The sequence below is a fragment of the Convolutriloba macropyga genome, chromosome 15 (genome assembly GCF_964194025.1).
Source record: "Convolutriloba macropyga chromosome 15, txConMacr16.3, whole genome shotgun sequence".
In the NCBI taxonomy this organism is placed as follows: domain Eukaryota; kingdom Metazoa; phylum Xenacoelomorpha; order Acoela; family Convolutidae; genus Convolutriloba; species Convolutriloba macropyga.
This window is the reverse complement of record NC_134482.1, coordinates 11845936-11870169: the sequence shown is the minus strand read 5'-3', so window position 1 is coordinate 11870169 and position 24234 is coordinate 11845936. Positions and strand designations below refer to the sequence as shown.

General features: G+C 38.1%; 2 protein-coding genes across 3 annotated transcripts in view; one reads left to right on the top strand and one right to left on the bottom strand.

Moving 5' to 3' along the window:
* LOC142353906 (uncharacterized) overlaps positions 1-23689 on the top strand; it is a 61286-nt gene extending 37597 nt beyond the window's left edge. The window contains exons 2-9 of one of the 2 annotated variants that reach the window (XM_075406138.1): positions 9845-9921; positions 10377-10461; positions 13241-13456; positions 13876-14056; positions 14335-14507; positions 18817-19195; positions 19484-20182; positions 22761-23689. In XM_075406138.1, the coding sequence (XP_075262253.1) occupies positions 9845-9921; positions 10377-10461; positions 13241-13456; positions 13876-14056; positions 14335-14507; positions 18817-19195; positions 19484-20182; positions 22761-23344 (2394 nt within the window). In that variant the 3' untranslated portion in view covers positions 23345-23689. Of the gene's footprint in view, positions 1-9844; positions 9922-10376; positions 10462-13240; positions 13457-13875; positions 14057-14334; positions 14508-18813; positions 19196-19483; positions 20183-22760 lie in introns of both variants that reach the window. The other variant, XM_075406137.1, reaches the window with a different exon arrangement.
* Positions 1904-6758, bottom strand: LOC142354748 (uncharacterized). The gene is made up of 4 exons (XM_075407128.1): positions 6363-6758; positions 5913-6234; positions 5453-5571; positions 1904-2251 (listed from the first exon to the last, which is right to left on the bottom strand). Exons 1-4 carry the CDS (start codon positions 6398-6400, stop codon positions 1921-1923), a joined length of 810 nt encoding a protein of 269 aa, XP_075263243.1. The 5' UTR covers positions 6401-6758; the 3' UTR covers positions 1904-1920.
* Positions 23690-24234: the final 545 nt, after the last annotated feature.

The following is a 24234-nucleotide window of genomic DNA, read 5'->3' as shown; positions in this document are numbered from 1 at the left end:
AGGATGCGGCTTCAACCGGCCAGCTAGGATTTTGCTGTTAACGGCAATTAAAATACAGAATATTTTGACTCGGTAATGAGTGAGAGCTTAATTTATCATCAACTTTGGCTCTCTGAGGGCTCTAAATAAGGCTTGTTTTGTCGTATAAGTTGTTATTGCTCTTCTCATTTTTTTCAAGCCCTTTACAGGGGTTTGTTTTTGATTTCACTTTTTGAGCTTGAATGGAAATGAAGCTTTGGTTTCGGTTTTCTCCAGAGTCAAATAGTTTGTGGCGAGTATCCAGCTAAAATTCCTAGTGTCCTTGAGTAAACAACAACAACAATTAACTAATCTTATCTAGGAGACCAATTTGTACTTAAGGTGAAAATCTGACACTCTCATTTGGAGCAAAATTAGTAGAAGAACCCAATTGCCATACATGGAACTGTGGACTTTGAATTAGGACATTAGAGCCTCTTGGAAATTAGATGGTTTAAACTGATTAGATGTCTCGGTACATATTTTCTGCTCTCTTATTGTCAATTTTTCTAACTCAAGCCATTGCTCACTCGGAGTATTGTTTCGAGCACCATCTTTTCGGCCACCAGATAAAATTGACCGCTAGAACCCGATGTCAATTCGTACTGAAGTGAGCCGAAATCATTTGACATAATTATTCCGATATTGATCAATCCATTTCATCTATTTTCTTACTGTTTATTTATATCGTTTATTTTTATCGCTTAATTGTACGATTCCTTCCAAATCAAAATGATTACAATAAGGTAGCAATGTTTGCGTGCGTCTTAACCTAAGCTGTCACATTTATTCAAACTTTTTGGAATTAGCCGCCATCAGAGGATTTAACGTACCAGTCCAAAAAAGATGAAAAATCCTCTACTAGCATGTTTTGCTGAAGCAGGTTGACAATTTTGGTATTGCTTCTGATAACTTGATGGCAGATTAATGAGAAGCTAACACCGAAATTCGGCGCATATTGCAAATTGTTTGGAAGGAATTTACCGATGCAAGATATTATCAGTTTTGTTGCTAAATTGTTTATTCATTCACTGTATCATCGCTCAATCATTCCACTGGTGCGAAGATGTAAACATGCTCTAGTTTAGATTACAGTTCAAAAAAATTTAAGCAGTACTCGAACAATTCTGTCAGTATTTCAAATCATTCTTACCCCCCCCCCCCTTGTCTCATATTTGGTTTCCTTACGCCCTCTCTCATAATCTCTTAACCGTATGCAGTATGCATTATTCTTAGTTGCTATTGTTTAATTGAAAAATGTTATCAGTGCTGAAACAAACCGTTGATATTTGAAAGTTTTTGGTACGTATATTTTAGCAGTGGGAGGGGGGTGGGGGTAGTTGTGTTTGGTATAGGGAGAGGTAGGGCAGGGGGCATAATTAATTTTTCTGCCCCTCAAAAAATAAATCAACTGTTTCAGAAAGTGAGTCAATAATTGTGTGCTATTCTTATCTCTATGGTGTGGTTAAATATAGAATACGATAAAAGCCGAATGATTTAATTTGAATACAAAATTGCTAATTTGTCTGAGCTAAAATTGATCGCCTATATAGCAGTGTCACAATATATATAAATTAATTTACTGGAAAAATACTATATTTCTAATCAGTGTTTTTGGAGCCAATTAGAGGATTACTTGCATAATTCAAAACGACAGTAACGAAACATAAACTGATTTCTGAGGGCGCTTTTGTGTAGAAATTTGAATATTGGAAAAGGGTGCTTGATTTAGTTTTCCATTCAGTTAAGCTTAAGTTAAAACGCGCAACGTTGAAACATGTTAAAGATAGCGAAAATCAGGTCTATTTTTAAAGCAGATTCGCCGAAGTAACTCAATTTGATCTGAATTGCTCGGCTAAAGTTGAACATTATAGCTCTCAAAAAATAAATTAAAATGTGTATTCACAACCCGTACCAAATAAATACAAGAAGACAGAAAACAAAGTTAAATATCAACATCAGTCGCAAGTTTTGTCTCGACGTTCGCACAGTAATTTCGATGCCTCGTTGGTATACACTTTTAGCGTCTTTACTCCACCACAAGAATTTTTGACCGTTTTCTCCAACAGTTTTCATCATCTTATTTGGATCCGGGCTCAGTGGAAGTTTTTCCAGGCGTTTCCTCATTCCGGGCGAAGTGTATTGCGAAGCTTTAGAGAGGGAATTGCAAAACAGAGTGGTGTGGTATGTCGCCCAAATAAGGGCTAATGCTGTAGCGTAGCCAACAATTTTCCTAAAATTGAAGAAAGAGTACAAATTGAGACTAAGAAAAGCATTTGTCGAAATAATAATACAAAGTAGTCGTTGCGTTTTCCCATGAAACGCTTTCAGGTTAGAACTGTCTTGTTTTCAGCTGTTGTTATTGCCCTCAATCTTTTTTTAATAAAAAAAATTCTGGCTGCTTTTTTCATGATCAGCTTTATTTACGTTTTGAGTGCTCTTGAACCAAGTTCATAGCAATTATTGTAAACGTGTTGGTCTTTTTTAATGCAAATTTTTCACTTGACCGTTTTTGCGCTTTTCTTCTAGAACATTCTTTGACTTCTCAACTGACTTTTTCACGCATTCGTTCTTCATTTTTGAGTGATCTCTATTGTTCTCCGAAGTAAAGCTTGTTAAAAATAAAAACGATTGAAGCGTAGCAACAAGCAGGGACTGATAGCCGAGTGGGCAGTGCTTCTGGTGAAGAATCGGGAAGTCCATAGTTCGATTCCCTTGGTGCTAAACTGTTTTCGCACTCGTAAAGGTTACAGTCCCTGAATTAAATTGCCTCGCCTGTCGTTCAAGAGCAATTCTTTCGACATTGGTCGATTTACGCTTTAGTTTACTTTAATCTCTTCTGCGTGTACCATCATTGCAAACAAGACTTGTCCAGGTAATGGTCAACCTGAAGCTATTTTTGATTGAGAGCTTCTCCTCACGAAGACAGTTTGGAGGCATGGGATTGAATCATCAATAATTGGCTCGTGAAGCACATTAACTTAACCCTCTCAGGCTATCGAAAATAAGTGGAAAGCTTGCAATGGATATGATTTCTGTTTTTGATTAAATTTTGTTTAGGTAGATAATATTTTGTCGGAAAGTTAACCGCGATAGCTTCACCAATTCTTGTTTTTTAAGCGATTCTGCTCTGTTAACTTAGTAAAGTCTCTGTTAACGAAATGATTGCTCTGTTTAATTTTTGAGTTGATGAGTGTTCCTTTCGATTTAATGAAGACTTGTGAAATTTTTAACAAGCTCTTTCTATCTTTTTTGTTGGTTGAAAGTTTTGGTGTTAATCGTGTGTTGCCCTCGAGGGTGACCAGCTGCTCTCAAACGAAGGCTGTGGCAGTACTTTTTGCTCCAGTTTTTATCTGGCCAGTTTCATTTGATTTTTGTGCTCATTTTTTGATTGCATTCTTTCAGCGAGATACTGTCAAAAGCGATTCAACGTTAATTGAGTGCGCAGCTGAATCTAGTTTAAAGGCTGTTTAAAGCAGTTAAATATCCTATCATGTACTCTGACTTAATTCGAAGCCTTAAAAACCAACTTTACTCCTTTTTTTATGCAAAAACATATAAATGTATTTGGCTTAATATGTAGAGTATTAAGTTGTAGTTCGTTTTCACCGTTTTTAATGGTTTGTACAGGTTACAGTAATTGAGGGATAAAGTACCATCTGACGTTTCTGCTACTGCCGTATATTACTGACATAACTGCTACTGTTGTTTTATTGCTCTCAAACGAAATGTGTAGCACTTATATTAGTCCTGTCGGTCTTTTTTTATGCGATTTTTCGCTTGATAAATTTTTTGCCTGACGCATTTGACTTTTCGTCCTCAAAAACGGGATAACAAGTAGCGCCCAGCAGGCAATAAGTGCACTTAGAGCCTTTCAGCTCACTAGTCTTCACGTATGCGAGTCACAGAACATGTTTTATAGCAGCGAAGCGATAGCTGGGATTATTATCGGCCTTCTCTTGGTTTTTTATTTCGTCGTCGCGATTTTTGTTACGACCATATGACGTCACAACCACCTCAAATCTGCTTTTTGTTCATTAGTTTTTGCAATTTCAGCTAAAGTGCGAGCGTGACGTCATTTTTCGCTCTCAGTTAAGCCAGTTTTTTGTTCATTTGCATGATTAAATTTTTGGTCACACTTGACTTACCTCACAAAAATGACTTCCTCACTTTGAAATTGAATTTTATTCTTTTTAATTCAAAGAGATAAGGTCAAATGGGTGTGTGTCACTCTAAATGAAGGTAATTAGACAGCAGCTAATAGAGGCAGCAAAAACGAATACAGATTTTTAATTAAAATATAACATATCAGCCTTCAATGGAAAGACGAATTTTTTGGTCTGTCTTTTTTACTGTTTTTTGAGACTGCAGATCTACGAAGCTATTGTGGCTATCTTCTGGCAATCTGCCAGCTATGTTTTGGAGACTTATACTTATTGTGCGAAGGGCGGTTCACTGTTGCCACCCCCATCAGCCCCCCCCCCCCCCCGGTGCACCCCCGCTGCGTTCTTACGCTCCTTCAATTAAGCCAAAGCTGGCCTCACTAAACCGTGCCTAGCTACCGAGGAAGTCAGCCGGTCGTTTGAGAGCAATTCGCCCGACGTTAGTCGTTTATGTTTTAAAATTTTTACTATTTTGTTTTATTTTACCTTTTTTAATTTTAGGCGATTAGATTCTTGTTTTAAGCCCGGTTGACATTGTTCAGATTCATGTAAATCAACATGATAAAAATAATTATCTTTTTTGATCAATTTAAGACTTCGAATGCTACTGATGTTGAAATCTTGGCTCCTGGCTACTATTATTTTTGTTCAATTGTTTCGCCGCAGTAGTATTGGACTTCTTTTCCTCAAAATGTTTCTTGCGTTGTGTGCAGACATTGTTGAGGTCTTTTGATTTCGATGCGGTTCTGGTTGCTTTTTATTTACTTTTTTCTCATGATTTTGTTTTTAACCTTCTTAGCTGCTTCAATTTCCAGACATCTCTTACGATATTATAAAATTTTCTTTTGTGCGTAACTTAATTTCTTTATTCGTCTTGAAATACAACGTACTTTGCCATATTAAGTTCAATTGACTGTCAGTGAATTATTGGAAGGAGTTGATTCCTTTTAAGGCAAACTTGAAGATACTATACAATAGACTCAACCATTTGTTCAATTATTTGAATCATTGATCTTTTATACTATCAATGGAACGAATGCTTTGGCCTTTTTTTATCGCTTCGTCGGTCGTTAATTTTAACGATGTTCTACTTAAAACAGACAACACAACAGCAAACTATTAAATGCCAATTGCATGTCAATGTTTTTCATGTAGTTTGAATTTCGCTTTTTTTTAGCATTTTAAAGAATATATTCACAAAATTGAACCTTGTCCAATATTATTGGAACGTTTGCACGCCTTGTAACTTGTAATTTTGTATTGAAGCTAACCAAAGAAGTGACACAAGGCGTCTGGAATTGCTGATACTGAGTTGAGTGATATCATTTGGATCGGTACTGGCCAGTGGCTTGATCACTTCATAGAACTTCTTGAATTTGGTCCAGTCATCCTGAAAAAGTATCAAACAAGAAATAACTTTTGGTCGCACTAGCTTGGTAAACCCAAAAAATCAAAGTATATTTTAAAGTCTTAACTGAAGTGTATAGATGGTTTAAAGTTGTCACTTTTAATTAAACGGCTTTATGAAATTGTTATGTTTGAAAGGATTTTTGATTTTTTTTACTCTTAAAATAAAAAAGTTCGAAGTATTCATTTTTTTTTCGTATAATTGTGAAAATTGTCGATGAATACTAGTATGCGGTTTCAGGCCTCTCGTTTCTAGTTTTGGCAAAGTCAAGGCTTTTTTCAAGGTTTTTCTAACTGTATGGTAGAGAACCCTGAAAGAGTTACCTTGATTCTGGTGATCTCGGAATGAATTCTCTCCTGGTTCACGATATCGCGAGGAACTTGAGTGAACACATCCATAGCAAATATTGCATGTCTAATCACCGAACTCCTGTAATCCAGCACACAAGCAACATACGACTTTGAAACTAACTCGGCTTTGTGACTGATAATCTTTTTGTCCGCGTTTGTTTGGGCCAGGATCCGGCAAAACTCTTCCCGAAATTCTTTGGAAAATTCTTGAAGTTGCAGGATTATTTCATCCTCGGGCTGCAGGAATAAATCTTCCAGTGAGAGCTTTGCGCGTTTTTTGGCTTCAACAGTTTTGCTAAAATTTACCATTTTAATTTAAATATTTTTGTCAGATTTTTTTGTTAGCTGACTGAATTATGCTCAGCTATTTGAAAAAACTGAATTTAAAATAAACTCCTCTTGTGTAATTATAATTGCACTTGCCTTTCCTTGAGAATAGAAGAATTTTCTAGTGCTGCCATATGACATAAAATGTCAATATCTTCGGTTATTGAATTATAGCCAAAATTTTTGCTTAAAATCAATTATCTGTTTAATTTGAAGCAGCAGTTGCACAATTTGACGGCTATTGACAATCGAAGTTTTGTGGAATTCCTGCGTTATCTTGAAATTTTATTGCTTGAATGAGTTTAGTATGGTTTGAGTTTGAACGTTATATTTGCAAAATTTGAAGTTTTTTTGTGGTAACAGATGCTGGCCGCGTTTTTGAATGCTGTGTTCAGTAATATTGAAAATAACGTGAAATCAATTTATTATACATGTTCGTACTATCTGTAATTTTTTGCTATTTATTTGTACGCACTTAATGTGTAAATGGTAAACCTACTGCTACCGTTTTAGTGTAACAATTGAAGCTATTTTGGAATAGAAAGGAATTGCTGAATCGTTTTTATAATACGGAGGAGTGAAATTTGAGACTTTAAAACGCATTTAATGGAGCTATAGAAGCTAGATAAATTAGTTGTCATTTAACGGATAGCGTGAATGCGATTGAAATAGGCGAAGGAATGTGGTTTTCTATTGTCAGCTCGAAATGCAAGGTATTCAAGGGGATGGTATGAACTGACTCGGTTCAGGGACCGAAACCACCAAGTGATTTTGAAGAACCGTTAGACTATAGCGATACAAAACATCTAGTTTTCGATTCAATTTACTCTGTTTTTGTTTTATCAAAAAACGATTCGAAGTGAACAATATAATGAACTTGGAAAATGAACAATATAAAGGCCCACTTTTGCAAAGTTCATCGATATAAGGAGTTTTGCGTATATTTGTTTGAAAGAAGTCAGATCGAGAATTAAATACGCACATTGAAATTTCGACCAATCTTATTCGCACTCAGAATCTGAAATTTCGAGGGCCAGTAAAATGTTCGAGATATTTCTCGAAAACAGTTGAATTAAATGTTAAAAGCAAGAAGGCGTAAGTTCTGAAACATGAAAACAGGGGTCTTTAAACCGCTTTGCTATTTTATGCTAATTTTGTCTTTTGGACGATTGTTCAATTGCTCTCAAACAAAATTTTGCAGCAATTTTACTAGTCGTGCGGGTTTTCAATGCAATTTTCTGTTTGACCGATTTTTTTGTCTAAGGCTTTTAACTTTTCGTCTTCCAAAACGGGATAAACAGGTAACGCCCGGAGTGTATTATGTTGCTCCGCAGCTTTCTTAGAGTCCCAGGTTTTACTAGTCTCGAGTATGCGATTGACCGAAACTGAGAAAATTGAATTCATGAACGCTCTTGGTATAGAAGGTATCAAATGGTTCTCACCAATCAGCAGAGCAAAATCCTCCGGTCTTAAAAATAAATCAAACTTTTCTGATTCGTTTTCAATCTGTCTCATCCCCTTTTTTCTTAGCTTTTCAGTTTTTCAAGATTTGATGACTTGCGTTTGCGTTGAAAATGTTTGACCTCCCCTCTCATTAGCTGAGACAATCATATATAATATTCTTGAACAAAGTGTCTGTCTTTTCTCTTTCGCGAACTTCCTTATGAATTACACTAACCTCTCATTGGAAAACTCTCTGAAATGATTGAGCCGCTGATGACCGTCACAATGGGGTCTTCAGTTTTCAATTACATTACAAAATCTCATGGAAATGGATTTCTTGCAATAAGCTTTTGGCCATCGCTCTCATCAAGGTCACTGAAGCAGCTAGCGCCAACCAACTGTACGCTGGTGACTAACCATTGGGTTGAGAATTTTGGTGATCAGATAGCAGAGCTATGCGTTTCAATGACTTCATAATTTGCTCTGCTACCACAAAGCTTCCACAAAATTCAAAATCTAAGGGTACAAATTGAACGCCTATTTTGTTGCATTTTTAAATGTTTTAGTCATACATATATGCTCGTCAGCATTTTTAAGAGGAAAACTACATCTTCACACCACATCTGAAATGATACTGGGTTGCAGCGGGAAGTTAAGTTTCCATCGAACGCAGCTGGTTGTCCTGAGCACCAATTAGACAAGAGCTCTCCTGGCCATAAATTGTTCTGAGGAATCAAGTTTTTTTGTTCGCCCCCTTCCTCATCACTAACCCCGTCCATCCTTCTCACGTGGTATTTTCAACCGGCGCCCTCCACTCGTGCAGCCCACACTGCTCTCGTACAGCCCTCCCTCCCGCCGGGCTTGAGCCACCGCCACCGAGATCCCCATTCCGCTCACCCGTTTGTGCGTGCTTACCTATGTCACAGCTGTCTAATACCGAAGCTTATCACTAGCCGGCCGATTGAGATCAATTAGCCCGATGTTAATCGGTTATGATTTTTGAGGTTGCAATCTGAGCGGAACTATGTTATGGGTTTCTTGGTTGCTCATTTTATACTCAATCAGTACTCGGTTCTGCTTTCTGTCAAATTGCATTGTGACCATTGAAACCACTGCTCGTTTATTTTGGTTAGTCTTTGTCACATACTTTGATTGGATGGTGTTCATGATAGGTAGACGCTTCGATTCGTTCTGTGGAATTCATGAGGCGGCTTTGAACTTCTTTTTGTCGTCTCACGCTTGTTTTTTTATTTTCGGGAGCTGTTAACCTCATCTATTACAATGTTTAGTTGTTTGACGTCTTCTGTTATTCTCATTAGCACCTTAAGAGTTTTTATAATAAAATGATGTTACTATTTTTGATAAGAAAACTTTTAAAACCCTTTTAATGACTTATCACTCGATGTTAAGTGCGGTAACTGTAGTACACCCTCATAGTCAACGTGAGAACATAAATTTTGTTTTCAATAAGTTGCTCGAATTTTTGATTGAATCATTCCTCCTTTGCCTGTCATATATTTAAAAGCGTTGTGTAAGCCTTGTGCTTCAGTTTCAAAACTTCCTTCTATTAATTAGCTTGTACACAAATGGCACAAATAATTGGACAGAGACATTGTTAAGATTGTTTTAAGAAATTTTTAGAGAAAAACTTGGCGAACATTTTCTTTTCCTTTTTTCCTTTTCAGTTTTTTCTGCGGATTGGTCTTTCTCAATATTTCTCGATCCTCATGGTGCTCTTATTTGGCAATGAATCGTGAATCGGAGTTTTTTTCCATGAAATTGGTGAGCTAGTTCACAGTATTAAGCCTCGTTATAATGGCGCTAGTCCGTTACTGGAAGAATGATCACTGTAATACTTAAAAATATCAAAGTAAAAAGACCCCCTAAAATAAAGAAAAAGAACAATCAATTTCTCCGAAAGAGTGTATGCAAGAAAATTAGTAATATATATCGAGTATATCGGAGAGGACAGATTGGCGGGGTCAAAGAATCCGCCGAGCATCTGCTTCTTGCAATTCTCATTCAAAGTGTAAAGCAATAAAGTTGTAAAGTTTCTTAAATGAATATGGGTACTATCATACATACAATTTTTTACAAGATTTGCAAATTGATTTAGTTTAATTTGTTTATTTCAGCTGCTAGAGGACAATACTCAGTTGATCAAGACCATAACTGACAGCCAACAACAGGGCAAGGCACAGGATGTGTTCCAGTGAGTATTATACAGATTCGTTTCATTTACCATGTCACCAAAATTGTTCCCAAAGCCGATGTGAAGAATCTAATACTTTTTTCTACAACAATAATGGTTTTTACAAACTTGTAACCAGGTGTGAACGGACGCTTACATTATAAGGTTGGAAAATTATTCTATTCCGAGGAAAAGGAACCCGTTTCAAAAGTCAGTTATTTCACTTGCATCTAAAATTTCCTGATTAATTTTTGACGCCCCCTAAGAGATTTGTGGGCGACGATTTTCTTTACTCAGACCTCAAATTGGGTCTAAATACTCTGATTTTGGTTTGGACACTTTTTTTATTAAACTTAATTTTCATATTTGCACGAAAGTAGAATGTTTTTCTTTATGACATGACCAAAAGATTGCTTAAAGATTATAGGTTCCGTGGTCAAGTTCAATTTCGCGATTAATTGATTGTGTTGTTTCAGTTTGTACCAAGCACTGCACCGCAACCTACTTCAGCTGGCCCAGCTCACAGAACCTGGAAACACAGAGATACCTCATCTACTTCCGGTTGGTAACTATTTATCAGCAATCAGCCCTTCTTGTTATTTACATTTTTTCATCATTTGTTCTCGAAATTGAACAAGAAACTTCCTTCATCCGATGTGAAGAGATTCAAGGAGGATCGGTAATGAGCATTTGCACATAAATTTGTAACCCGTCAAATCCGAATTGTTATTTTAAAAAGCAGAAGTTGTCAGAAGTTATTGCTAAAAAAAACTAAATTATTTTTATTTCGTTCAATTTTTTTCCGTAAAGCTTTAGCTTTTACGGAAAGGGACAATAATTCATGCATTAAAAACTGGTGAGTATTACATATTTCGCTTGATAAAGCCATTTTAAATGCTCCGTATCTAGATAGCTAAAATTTTCAAAAAATGTTCTTAAATTTTTTCCCTTGTGGCCCGTTTCGAAATATAGGATCAGAAATTCAACCAATCGCACTTATTGCAGTGTTTAGTGTATGAAATTTACGAAAAAATTTTCTATAGTCTAACCAATCTATTTGTATATCATTTTACAATGGGGGTTGCGAAATGATTGAAATAAATTATAATATAAGATGTTGATTGAGCAGAAGCTGCTGCAATATTCAAATTTTTAGCTGTAACTTTTTTGGTTAGCTTAGGTATTCCTGGAGGTAATCAAAGATTTGTCTGAAATTAAAATAATTTTGTTGGCCAAACTTTAATTAAATATTGATAATCAGAGATTGAATTATTCTCTTATTGATTTCTGAATCATATTACAGAATAATTCTTTTCACAGTCGGGAGACTTGCTGTAGAAATGCTGATGACTATGCTTAAATTTTACGCTCAATAATCTGAAAAGATTGATGTTTTCATGTATTACCACCAATAGCGTAGAGTAAGTTAGTTATACGTATAGTTGAAATACCCAGAAAGCATCTTATTGTCTGTTGTTTAGTTGCCCTCGAACGAAGTTTGAAATTATTGTAAACGTGTTGTTCTTTTGTTTTTATGAAAAATTTATGCTCGGCAATTTTTTTGCTGTTGTTATAGACCATTCTGTGACATGAGTAGCTTTTTTGCACTTAAGTTCTCAATTTTTGAGTGATCCATCTTGCTCTCGTTCTGAACTAAAGTTCGGTGGTAAAAGCCATTGTGGCCATTCCAACCTGGAGTTCAGATGTTTGAACCCCAGTGGAGGCGTTTTTTGCACCCATAAAACATTGCTAAGCTACATGCCCTCCAAATTAAATTGCCCTCGCCTGTCGTTGGAGAGCAATTCATCCGACGTTAGTCGGTTTATGTTTTAATCTTTGCAAACATTGCGCGTTGAAGACGTTTTGGTTGCTTCGAATTGTTTGTCTTATTAATAGCTGCGATAGCTATAATAAGACTTCTCTGGGTGTTCTTATTTCTTCGTCAAGATTTTTGTTACGACTGGTGAAGTCACGCTCACTTCAAATCAGCTTTGTCCATTCATTCTTGCATTTTTTAACTGCATTGCGTGTGTGTGTGGTTGTTTACTTATAACAGGTTTTATTCCTTAATCCATGCAATTGTGCAATTGTCTTTACTGTATTGCTGTATTGCATGCGTCAAGTTATTTCCTCACTTATCTGAGCGAGTTTTTTGTTCATTTGTGGGTGAATAGCTTTTTTGGTCACATGTGACTTAACTCACTCTCAGTATGACTTTTTAGCTCCAATTTTTTTCTGCTAATTTTACCAGGAGGAGATAGGACCAATTGAGAACATCGTAATATGATTTTAGATTATTTGAGTGAAGCTTTGAAATACATAAATCTAAATCAATTATAGACATATTTATTTGTATAAACTTTTTTGTTTTCGAGGTCAGATTTTTGTTTTGAACCCTTTGACATATTTATTTGTATAAAAAACTTTTTATTTTCGAGTTCACATTTTCGTTTTGAACCCTTTGAAGCTTGAACCCCCCAGCTTTTTTTCTGGCAATCTGCCAGCTAATATTTTTTTTGGGTGTTTATGATTTATGATTGAATATTTAAAATAAATTTAAAGGAAACGGAGAGGAAAATTTAAAACTAGCAGCGTGGAGCTGTAAAATGGCTCTAAAAAATGTGACAACTTCCCTGCTTTTTCTGATCCAAGTCTAATGTTTTTTCATCCTGTACATTGGTATTTGGAGTTACAATTGATATCATTAGTTGACTGACCTCAAGAAAAGGATTCAAAGAAATACTCATTGCACTCAAACGATTTTTGGCAATTATTTGTCCGCACTGGCATTTGAGTGATTCGTGCGAGATTAGTCTGTTGTGTTTATATCTGCAGAGATGTAAGCTGAGCGTGACTATACTAGGACAGTGGTTTTTCTTTGTTTCGTTTTGTGGCACTTCGTTTTATATTTTTCGTAGCATCTGGAAGTTAATTTTATGAATTGAGTTCTTGCTCCACGTAACGGCATTTGAGCACTTAGGTTGTTCGCGTGATTAGATTTTAATCATACGTGACTTACTTACTAATCTTTGCACTTAAAACCCGTTAAATTATAATTAGTTTATGGTCGAAGAAGCTAATTTGTGTAATGCAGTTCTTTAATAGAAAGTTTTCTCGAATGAAATGGTACAGGCAATAACAATTTGTCGCTAATTTTTTTTAAAAAAATATTTCTGTGAGCGGTTTTTTCAAATTTCAGTAACTCATTTTTGTATTCCTATCTATAATTTAATGCACGGATGTCACTTTCGAAGCTATATTCGGAAGTCTACCGACTATGTCTAATTACCCTAGCAATACGATAAAGTCTATCTGAAGCACAAAGTAGTCATTCTTTCAGGCGCCTGATCCTAATGTGTTCTCTGCCACTCTCAAGCCCCCCTCAACAACCCTCATGGCAACCGTGCCCCCTCCCCAGAACTACGTGCCACCTGCTGCTCCCTCTGGTGCCCAGGCACCTGCTCAAGCCGCCATGATCACCTCTCGGGGTGGGAAGCCAGCTAACATTGTAAATCCCTACTCTAGAAGACCACCTCCTCCTGCAGAAGTACATAAGGTCAGCAATCACAGCTCTTTTCACTTCTTTCCTCTTTCGCTCAGAGTTCTGAGCAAATAGGTCATAGGTAGAAATGCTTCACTCAGAATGCTGGAAAATGCATAAGTAGAAATTTTACATATGAAATGTTGAATTACATCGGAAAGCTGATCTATTTTCAAAAACACTATACGCGGGTTCATTTTTAGTTGAAGTCACGGGAGTGGCGATCATTACTAAAATGAAAGTTAAACCTAACGAAAATTGAGCAATTAGCAATCGTGAAACGGCGACGAATTCTGGACGTTGTAACTGTTCAATGTAAATTGATTGGCTAAAAACATTGAGCCTGTAAAGATATCGAGAAACAAACATCTCGGCTCGAATAAATAAACCTAGTCCTACCATTTCATCTAAATGGGCAGTTTTTTAATGTTAAGGTACCTAATGAAAGTTCAACAATGCATCATCACCACAATCAACACGCGTCCCCAAACAGACCCCAGCAGGGTTCCAGTAAAGAGAAGAAACAACATCAACAGGGATCTGGAGGCAGTGATGGTCAGAAACCGAATGTGAATGTTGCTCCTCAGATGGCTCCTCCTCCAACTCCACATCAAGGTTTCCATTTTAAAACTAATATTTGTTAAAATTAACAGTGTTCCTAATTATATCACAACTATTTAAAAATCTGAATAATCGATGTTTTTCATCTGTATTTTGAACATTTTTGAATTTTATTATTGCTACCTAGTCTTAGTGGGCAAAATGTCATAGAACGCGATTTTTTTTCTCACTTCTCGGAAATTTTTTCGTGTGGAATATTTTTCTCATGTGTGGAAAATTGCTCCTAACCGGGTAATCGATTTTTTGAATCTACAACTTTGAGTACGTTTTAGTGGAGAACGCAGTTGTAATCCCAGTTCCGAAACCTGTACCAGCATCGACTGTTCTGTCCTCTATGGAACTTCAACCTCAGCCTGTTAAGCAGGAGTCCACTGGACACCAGGCACCTCCACCGCCCAACACTATTGCTCCTATCACTTACCAAGCTCAATCTCATCAGGCACAGGTAGAGTAGTTGTCACTTGAGTATAGTAAACTCACCTGTAGAATAATGTTAAGTGAATGTGGAATTTTTTGGCGGAACTTTTGCTGAAAAGTACTTTTAATGTAGTTTGATGACTAATTTTGAATCAATTGTGCGATCGAAAATGAAAACTTTTTCCTTTCGAATTACTGCGAACTCCTAGATGTACGTGATTTTTATATCCGTCAACATTCCAGTAAATTGGAAAAAGCGGTCTTATATTTTGACGACCACATCAAGTCTACGTTTCGTTGAAAACAGAATAAATCCAATGGAAGCTTTGATTTTTTTAAGCTAAGCTTTTTCATTATGGTGCTGTTCTGCTGAACGTTGTAAAACTCCCTTTTTTGCAGAAATATTGTAATTAGGCAAAAAGTCATGTTTCAGCGGAAAAAAGTTCAAATTCTCATGACCTTAAGTTTCGGTAGTTAAAAACTTCTGCATACGGTAAAACAAAGCCGTGAAAGTTTTCGTTTCAAAGAGTTACTTGATTTAAGAAACGAATTTAGATTTCACCTTACAGATCAACGCAAAGTAGGAAGCTTACATCGACCGACAACAACGTTAATATTTGAGTATGTAGATAGCAACAATTGCTTTTAGACGGCAAAGTTTGGCTCTTTTGACAGGTTTTTGGTCTAATCATTGATCAGTTCACAGCCGGTCATCATTTTATTCCAATCTCTTCCACAATAAAATAAATATAACACTTTATTCTATATGTTCAATGATTAGGTTTACAAAATGTTATTTTCGCTTTTTCCTGGCTTTCTACGTAAATTAGAACTTAGTTTTTGCGTATTTTAAAGACGCGAATCTGATTGGCTAAGAGCGTGTAACGCTGTCGGAACCGTAATGGAGTTAAGGGATGCAAGTAGTGGGGAAGTAACCCCTAGGGTTTGTCTCCAACTAACCAAACCAAGTGGCCGGTCCTTCGGCGTTGCTCGGCAGGCGTAAGCCACCTAGAACGCCGGTTCCATGCAAGGCCGCACTCTGTTTCAACGGATCCAATTAGCGTTAGCGTCCGACCGCACACTAGGGTTAGGGTACGACCGCACACTGGTATCTGACCAGATCATGACAGAATTACACCTCCGGGAGACAAACTGCTCCTTCTCCTCTTACATACAAACTGGCGTCCATGTACGAAACCATTCCAACGCCGACGGCACGAGTTGTTAAACAAGTTAAGAGAAAATCCCATCTCTGCTTAGTAATGCTACGCTCAGTAACGTAAAATGGACCAAAATAGTCGACCTTTGTGTTCATAAATGGTGTGGACTGGTATGCGAGTCTCTCCACTGCGAGGTCAGCCATGACGGATTCAATGGCGAGGGCGCGGAACATTCTGCACGTAACGAAGCTAATTTTGATTGAACAAAATTCAGCTCGTAGTTTAAGGGTGAAGCATTCCCGCATCACTAACTGAGATTGTCGATACCCAGATGGGCGTGCCGAAATTGTGTCTTAGTATATTTATGGATTGCGTCTAAAATGATTGGAAGTTTTGCGTCAAAGTCGACTTCAACTAGCCTTTTCTTGCGGTCGGCCAATCTGAGTAGAGCATTCGGTCAGACTAAGTGAGAGATGGGAGTAATACTCAGTTTTACGGATATTTTTTGAGGTGATCCTATCTTCCGTCGCTGAAGGATTCCCCTTGCGCATATTACTGGTGATGATGCTCGGCTTCAAGCTTAGTCGGATTTTTGATACTACCATCGGCGATATGATGACATATGTGAGATGGTAAGCTGGAGTGCGTAAGCAGTTATGCCTAACAGTTTTTCACATGGGCTGAATTTAGCAATTGGAATTACTGGCGGCGGGGTTTCCTTTGTTGACATAGTTACGGAAGCGGCCATTGAGTTGTTATTTCCATTGACTTACTTGGATGTTGTGCCGAGTTTGATGTTATTTACTACCTCCTTAAGAAAATTGCTTGAGAATGCTGTACCCCTCACGCAGCTACGTGATAACATACTCAGCGGTCGTACCTTGAGTACCGGCGTACGCAGAGTTGTCACATGAGGCGACGCCGTTCCATTTGTCTACGCTATTTTATTTTAGGATCTGCCATACGCTGTTTCCAGTGAATATCGGGCGTTTGCTTGTAGAGTTAAGCAACTGAGAGACATTAGTGCTATCGGTTGACATGAAAACGGTTGAAATTCTCTGTAAGTGCTCGACAGATTCCTCGCTCCAACTGAGTGGCCAGTAGAGCAGCCTGCAGTTCCCGCTTCGGAGATGCATACATGCATACGAACGTAGTAATCTCGGCCCTACCTCAATGAAGAAAATGCACTAACTCCTTCCATCTATTGAGAGCCCTTTCATAGGACTTCGTCGGATCCAAATAGTTGTCCATGTAGAAGTTTTCTATTACGGCTTTGGTTGCTTCCGGGTACCAACTTATATTGTTTCGGGCCGTTTGTTGTAGTGCATAAATAGCGCATTTGGGCGAGTTTTTTTACTGTGAGTGTTGCGCATGTATTGATGCACTACAACATTTGTTGTGGGGTCCTTCCGCCACAAAAAGCGCGGCGATGATTGGTCACAGTCAGGATACCCTCGATATCTGCATAGGAACCTAAGTAGTACAAAGATGAAATTTTGGATTAAGTCGAGACCGGTCAGGAAAGATTAGTTCAATGAAGTACCATGGAACTTTGCTGCAGCGCTTTGTAATCTACGCACTTCCCCGATTTGCTCGGGTTGATTACGGAATGATGTGATAGGTACCATTCTTTATCCGACCACTGCTCAACCATGTCTATGTAAGTGTCAGGCACTGTTATGACTTAACTTTTTTGAAGGTCTTTACTGATGGTTTTCGCATAATTTTCTATCAACACTTTGGCTCTCGAGAGCCGCTTTTCGAGAGATTTAAGCTGTACCAATGAGGAAAAGTAGGTGTTTAGGAGCTTGATTTCTTCTCCAGCCCACAGCATACCGACATCCCGCTTTTATGAAAAGTTGTTCTTTCAATTATTTCGAGCGCACAAGCATCCGCTGCGGATTGTGGGTCAACTGGGCTTGTAGTCACCGTGTATCGTACCAAGACTTGACTTCACAATGCAGTTTGTATTCCTGTTCGACGTTGGTTTTGAAACATGTTGAGACTGCACTTGAACTTCACGCAATTGTGCCGCTTAAAACCCAACCTATGGGCAAGCGAACGGTGAGCACTTTTTGTCGTTTGCAAAGTGCTCTAATGGACGGATGGCATGGTAGACATCCCGTCCAAGTATCATCTCAATGTCTTCATAGCTGTATCTTACTGGATCTGGGGTGGCCAGATGTGGGTGAATTTCTTGCATATGTATAATATCAGTGATATCAGAACCTACGTTTAGTGTTTCCCTCACATAGAGACGTACAGCGAAAGCTTCGAAGTTTTGATCATTGTGAGGTGTGACAGTCAACTGCACCACCTTTATGCAAATCAGCTCTTCATTATTAAACAACCTGCAGGATGATATGGTAATTAACACTCAACCATGTGAACATCAGGAACTGTAATTGAGTGACGCTTTCAAGGTCTTCGCTAACGGTTTTCGCGTAACGTTCATTTTTTGTCTCGTGAGCCGCTTTTGGAGAGCTTTCAGGTGTACCAGTGACGAAAAGTAGTTTTTCGGGAGATGTATGTTATCATCAGCCCATATCATATCGAGTTAGTGCAGACGGTATCGCATGAAGTGAACACCGTGATATTAGCACCAGAAGAATTAGTCGGCTAGAATTCTGTCAGCCGAAGCCGGCCTTTGACATCCTTGACAGTGGTTGTTTTGCTTGATGGCTGTTGACGGGTAAATGGTTTAGTAGTACCTGCATTTCACTCCGATGTATTGATTACTGTACAGATGCTGTCTTTTTTAGATCAAATTTTTCTCGCAGTGCTGCTATATTATTGGATACCTAAATCATGAGCGCTAGTAATTTAGCACATTAGACTGCTTTTTTGCTTATTGCAATATCTCTGTCATCTGTATGTTTTTGCATGAGTTTTGGCTAGCTTGTTAGAACAACGATGTTAGCTGCCAAATATTTTTATTCGGCTGTGATATTCATTCTGTTCTGCCATCTTCAAGTCGTGTTTTGAAATTTTACCCTATTGATACTTTTCAATTTTTATTGATGATTTTTGGGTAGTTTTTGCAGCGTTTTGTCTCTGCATTGGCGACTCTGCAAAATAAATCTTAACCCTTGTGAGAAACAATCTAACAGTTTGATTTACTCGATCAAACTTTGATAGAAAAAGAATTGTTTTAAAAAGATGCCAAATCTGTAGCAGGTTTCAACCGGCGAAATTCCCCCTCCATCGTCCTCAATGCCCCCTCCGAACACAACTGCTCAGCAACAACCGTTGAGTAAAGGATTACCGCAGCAACCAGGCATACCAAACATGCAATCAATGCCAGCACCTAGTGGCAACGAGAACTCGACGTCTCCCAGAATGTACCCGGGCGTTGACCAACAGCAGCAGCAGTCTGCTCAGAACCAGAATACGGTTGTTGCGGCCGCACCCGTTTCACCCGCGGTTACGAAGTTCACAGCTCCCTCGCACGTGGACCCTTACAAACCGCTAAGTGCTCACACTCAGTCGGTGCTGTCAAGTGTGTCCACAGCGAGCAACTCTCCAGGAGGATCAGGAGGCAATGGGATGAATACAAGTAAGCGTTTTGGTTACTGATTTAAAAAAAAAATCGCTGTTTAAGTTTACTATGCTTTTGCTTTGCCATCCTGAAGCGAAATTTGCGGCTACAGTTAGAATGTTATATAGTTTAAAGTTTTTTTTCTTGCAGTGCTTTGTAGGTTTTCAGCTTGCTTACCACGTCTAGGTTAGTTTCTTTGATCGATTTCTTCCTTTTTGTCTAATTTTATCTCATATTATTATGGCAACTTCTGCACTGGATCAGGTTTTGTTTTATTAACCAATGATCTTTCTGCGCTGTTCTCAGGTCGAAACGAACCTAGCCCCAGCAATTCAAACTCAATGACTGGAGACACTCAAAGCTCCCTGGCTCAGGCCAGCGATATTGCTCCGAATGTGAACGTGACCGATGCTTTGAAAAAGGAAGCAGCAAAGTGCAATCCGCAATTACAACCAATCCCTCACTCATCACCACAACATCCAAATGCATTACCCACAAACGTATCTGCTCATCAAATGAGTTCTCAATACCCGGGAAACCAAGTTGGTCCAAGACAGGCCATGAACCCTGGACCGCCACCACAAGGTCCGGGTAATGTTAAATACGGCCCATCCTCACAGCACCCACCGCCACCGCATTCGGGTGCGTCGAACCCTTACTATAACCAGCCAATGCCGGCGCAACAAATATCCCCTGGCTCCGCAGGTTCGTACCCTGGCTATTCTTCACATGGAATGCCTGGACAAGGAGCTCAGTATGGAGTTCCAATTACACAAAGGACCAATCCGTACGCTCAGCAGTACCCAAGGTATCCTGGTCAGCCGTACCCTGGCATGTATGGATCTGGGCACAGTTACCCACCAGCGCATTATGCGTCACCTGGTCACTATGGGCCACCGCCACCTTCGCAATATCCTCCCGGAAGCCAATACCCACCGCAATATGCACCCCCGCCACATCATATGCAGCCGCAACAGCAGATGAAGATGTACCATCACTCTCCTGGTACGCTATTACTCTTTCATTTTGTGCAACCGCCCCAATCATGGCTAGTAACCCCCCTCCACTTACCTAATAAGAAGTAATGAACAATTTACCGCGATTTCTATTTGTTACGTGCCGCAATTTCAATTCGTTACGATTTTTTTTGTAAGGTGGGAAGTTATTATAGCTGCGAAGTTGTAAGCTGAGCGAAGCTATATTGCGGTGCTCTTGGTTTTTTTACGACTCGAAGAGGAGTATTGGTTTTCTTAAGGTTTTTTTTTTACCGGAAGTACTATTCGTTCAGACGATGTTTTGACCTAAAAGCGAAAGCGAGTAAAATTGCAGTGTGAACTAATTTTTTCTGAGCGAGAGAAGTTTTTTGATCATGCGCTGCGTTTAGTGAATGACTTTGACATTGAAAAGTAGTTTTTGACTGAATGGCACATATAGAGAACCGTTTTTAGCCGTTTTTTCGCTGTAGTGGCCTAGTTTTTTGCTTGTAATTTCGTTTTTTGTAGAAATAATTTTTAATCATCGATGCTATGTTGAAATGTAAACCCTGGAAAATTGATAGCACCGTATTTTGCATAGCCTGAAATTGCGTTTCAAATGCAAAATTGGCACATATTTCTTGATTTTTTAGTTAATTTTTGGCTTTTTTCTATTAATTTCTTCATTTTTGGATCGTTTAGCTGTTTTTTTGTCAAAAATCAGTTAATATGGCAACTTCCCTTTGATAATTCATATACTCAATGCCTCTTTCTACCTCGATGTAATTTTGTTTCATAAAATTGTACATTTGCTAATCCGATTTTCGTAGTTTTTTGCCAATTGTTTTCAGTTTTTTGTTTGTATTTTGCTTTTAATTACTAGAAATAGTATTTTGGGGAACATGAGGGACTTGAATTTTGGTTTCAATAAAAATTCAATCATTTTTTGGTTTTAAGTTTTTGAAAAAACAGATAAATTTTTTTCATAAATGCAGTCTTAAATATTTTTTGACCACTTTTTTTTGCAAAATGTTTCATTGTTTCGCATGTCTGAATTCTGCTTTTTCTTGTTTTATTCTCTTCAGCAAGTTGGATTTTTATCTCGAATGACTCGTTGTCTTTTCTTTGTCTCGGATGCTGATCAATGAAATGTACTCGTTTTTCTTGATTTTTTTGAATTTGATTTTTAACTTTCAAAAATCAAGAATTGGTCTTTTTACGGTGTTCCTAACATTGTGTCCATATTCTTCACATTCTCGTTTGTACCATTCTTGTTTTGTCCTGGCACCTACTTTTATTTTCGTTATATTGATTTTTTCAGTTGTTAAAAAATTGATTGAATTCAGCTTTTTCTTAGATCTTGGTTTCTTCGGTTTGCAATTGATTTAATTCAAAATAAGGCATTTCTGGGAGTTTGCTAGACAGTCTTTTCCAACATTTCTACTTATTACTATTCATTGCAATTTTCTTCCGGGCTTGGTATTGTTTTTAGACGATTTTTTGCCTTTGAATATTATTCTGTTGCTTTTGTTTTTCTATGATTAATTTAATTTTTGAATTTGTATGAAATCATGTTGCCTAGCATATATACAACAAGGAAGAATCATGTATTATTTTTGTCTTAATTGCCGTGATTAGAAATCTAATTGTAGTGGTTCTCTGATTCTTAAGTTTGAGCACTCTTTTTTGAATAATTTTGACTTTCCTGTCTTTTTTGAAAAGTTTTTGTCTGCCGTTTGCTTTCGCGATCTTTTCGAGATTAGAATCAATAATTATCTGAGGGCAATTGATGGCCCTGTCAGCTTTGTCAGGCTATCAGTTTTTTGGTCATCCTAAAAATTTCAGAATTTTTTAACGTTACCAAACGTTTTCAATAATAAAATTTTGCTGCATTTTCTTTCTCTTGGTGACAGTGGTTTAAATTTCACCGATTTTTAGATCAGACCCGGGGAGGTAATGAGTTAATGGTTTAATACAAAAGGTAATGGCTTCAGCTTTTTGTGAAGTTTTGGTGCTTCGAGTCGCTTCCGGAATTCTTCCGGCTATGTTTTTGTTTCGTCGTCTGACGCTCTTTTTTCGTTTTACATTTAATCACACAGCAAAGCTGAAAAAGTCAAATTTTCTGTATGACTTCTTCCTCCCACTAACGGCATTTGCGCGCGTGACGTCATTTCTCACTCGCTTTAGCAAAAGTTTTTAGGTTATTTGCGTGATTAGATTTTGATCATACCTGACTTACCTCACTCAATAAAATGACTTTTGCACTTTAAAACTTAAGTTTAATTTGAATTTGTTTAAGGTCAAAGGAACTCGTTTGTGTAGTAAAGGTCCCTAATAAGAGGCTTCTGCGGAATGAATTTTAACAAGCTTTATTAATTTATCGCTGAATGTTTTTTACCTAGTTTTTTTGAGCGGCGTCGATTTTTTTTTCCAATTTAGATCTGTATCTGTTTCTATCTCTATTGTATGGCACGCAGGTCTATTCTTTCGCAGCTATTCCGGCAATCTGCCGGCTATGTTATTGAGAATTATTGGCGTCTTCTAAGCTTACGACGTTGTAGTTTGGACAATTATAGTTTCCTAATTTTATAAGTAACCTCTCTTTGCAGGTCAGCCTGCCTCTTCGATGGCTGGTCATCCGCCTAGCAGCATGCCGAACGCCAACGTAACTGTACACCCTGTATCTGCTGCTGGACAACCGATTCCACCGCCCCAGGCAAGTGGAATGGGCAACTCTGGATCTCCTTATCATGGAAATCACCCTTACAACCCTCAACAAACAACTGCCACTCAACCCCCTAACCAGCAAGCATCATCGCAGCATAACCCCCAAGGACCCTCGCAAATGACAGCTGCGTACCCGAACCCCCAATCGGGCGAAACCCCCCAACATCACCCTGCGGGACCCTACAGTATGCCACCCCCACCCCACTCTCAAATGTATGCCAGACAAGGTGGCCCACCACCCCAACAGGTTGCCACGCAACAGCATCCACAGGGTTACCAACAACAGCAGCCTCCCATGTCGGCTTCGCAGCAATCTATGATGAGCTCACAACATCAAAAGATGCCGTCTGTTCAAGGTGGAAATCATCCGTCGGCTGAACCTATGACAAATAATGGCAATGGAATTCCGCCCGGCCATAGCATGATGCCTCCGAGCAGCACACCTCATTCGGAGGCTCAACAATGAATTTGAAAACTAAAATATTGAAAACTGTGTGAATAGGCAATCACGTAGTCAGGTAATTTAATGTTCTAGAATGTTCTAGTCTTAATTCGTTGAATATTGAAAATAATCAGTTTATGAAAAATCACGATGAGATGAATTGCTTTGAAAGAGCCAGTTTTGATCTAATATTCTCTTGAAATATTTCGTTGTTCCTGCAGTTAATAATTATTGTCTGTTCAAATGTTGTCCGGTTATTATTTCAAATAGTAGATGATGAAATCTGAATTTCAGTCCCATTGTTGTTGCATTTATTTGTTTCTTTCCTTGCTTGCATATGTGTTCGTTCTCAAATTATATTTCGATCTATTTTTGTTTTCAAAAGCACCCAGGAGTTAATTTTCTGCGTTAAATGAATGATACCTTAATTAATTGCTTTAAAAAAAGTTTGTGGCAATTAAATTAGTCCTGTCCGTCTTTTTTATGCGATTTTTCGCTTGACCGATTTTTCGTCTGACGCGTTTGACTTTTCTGTTTCAGCTCAAACTGTTTTGGAGACTTATACTTATGGTGTGGTGCCCGGTCATCAACTCATTAGGCATGCATTAGGTTATTAAAGTATTGGTTGAGCGTCTTTTTAAATTGATACTTTTGATGCAGCGTATTTGAAATGAGACGCATGAAAACTAGTGTTTAGGTCAAGTTGAACAATACTGACTGGCAGCGAGAAGAGTGATTTTCGGCTCATGCTTTTTCTTGAGAGAGCGAGAGAATGGGGTGCAAATGTTTTTTCTAAGCGATAGAATTAATTACGTGCGGCATTTGAAAGTAGTTTTTCTTTCGAATCATTTATTCTCAGTGAAACAATTCAGTAGTATGCATTATAAGTTCTCAATGTGTTTTTTATTCTTTTG

Coding starts and splice junctions, on each gene's coding strand:
- LOC142354748 (XM_075407128.1), bottom strand. CDS start 6,400: ATGGCAGCACTAGAAAATTCTTCTATTCTCAAGGAAAG. Junction 5,572..5,912: donor CCGAGATCACCAGAATCAAG/GTAACTCTTTCA, acceptor ATACTTTTTCAG/GATGACTGGACCAAATTCAA. Junction 2,252..5,452: donor CGCCTTGTGTCACTTCTTTG/GTTAGCTTCAAT, acceptor CTTCAATTTTAG/GAAAATTGTTGGCTACGCTA.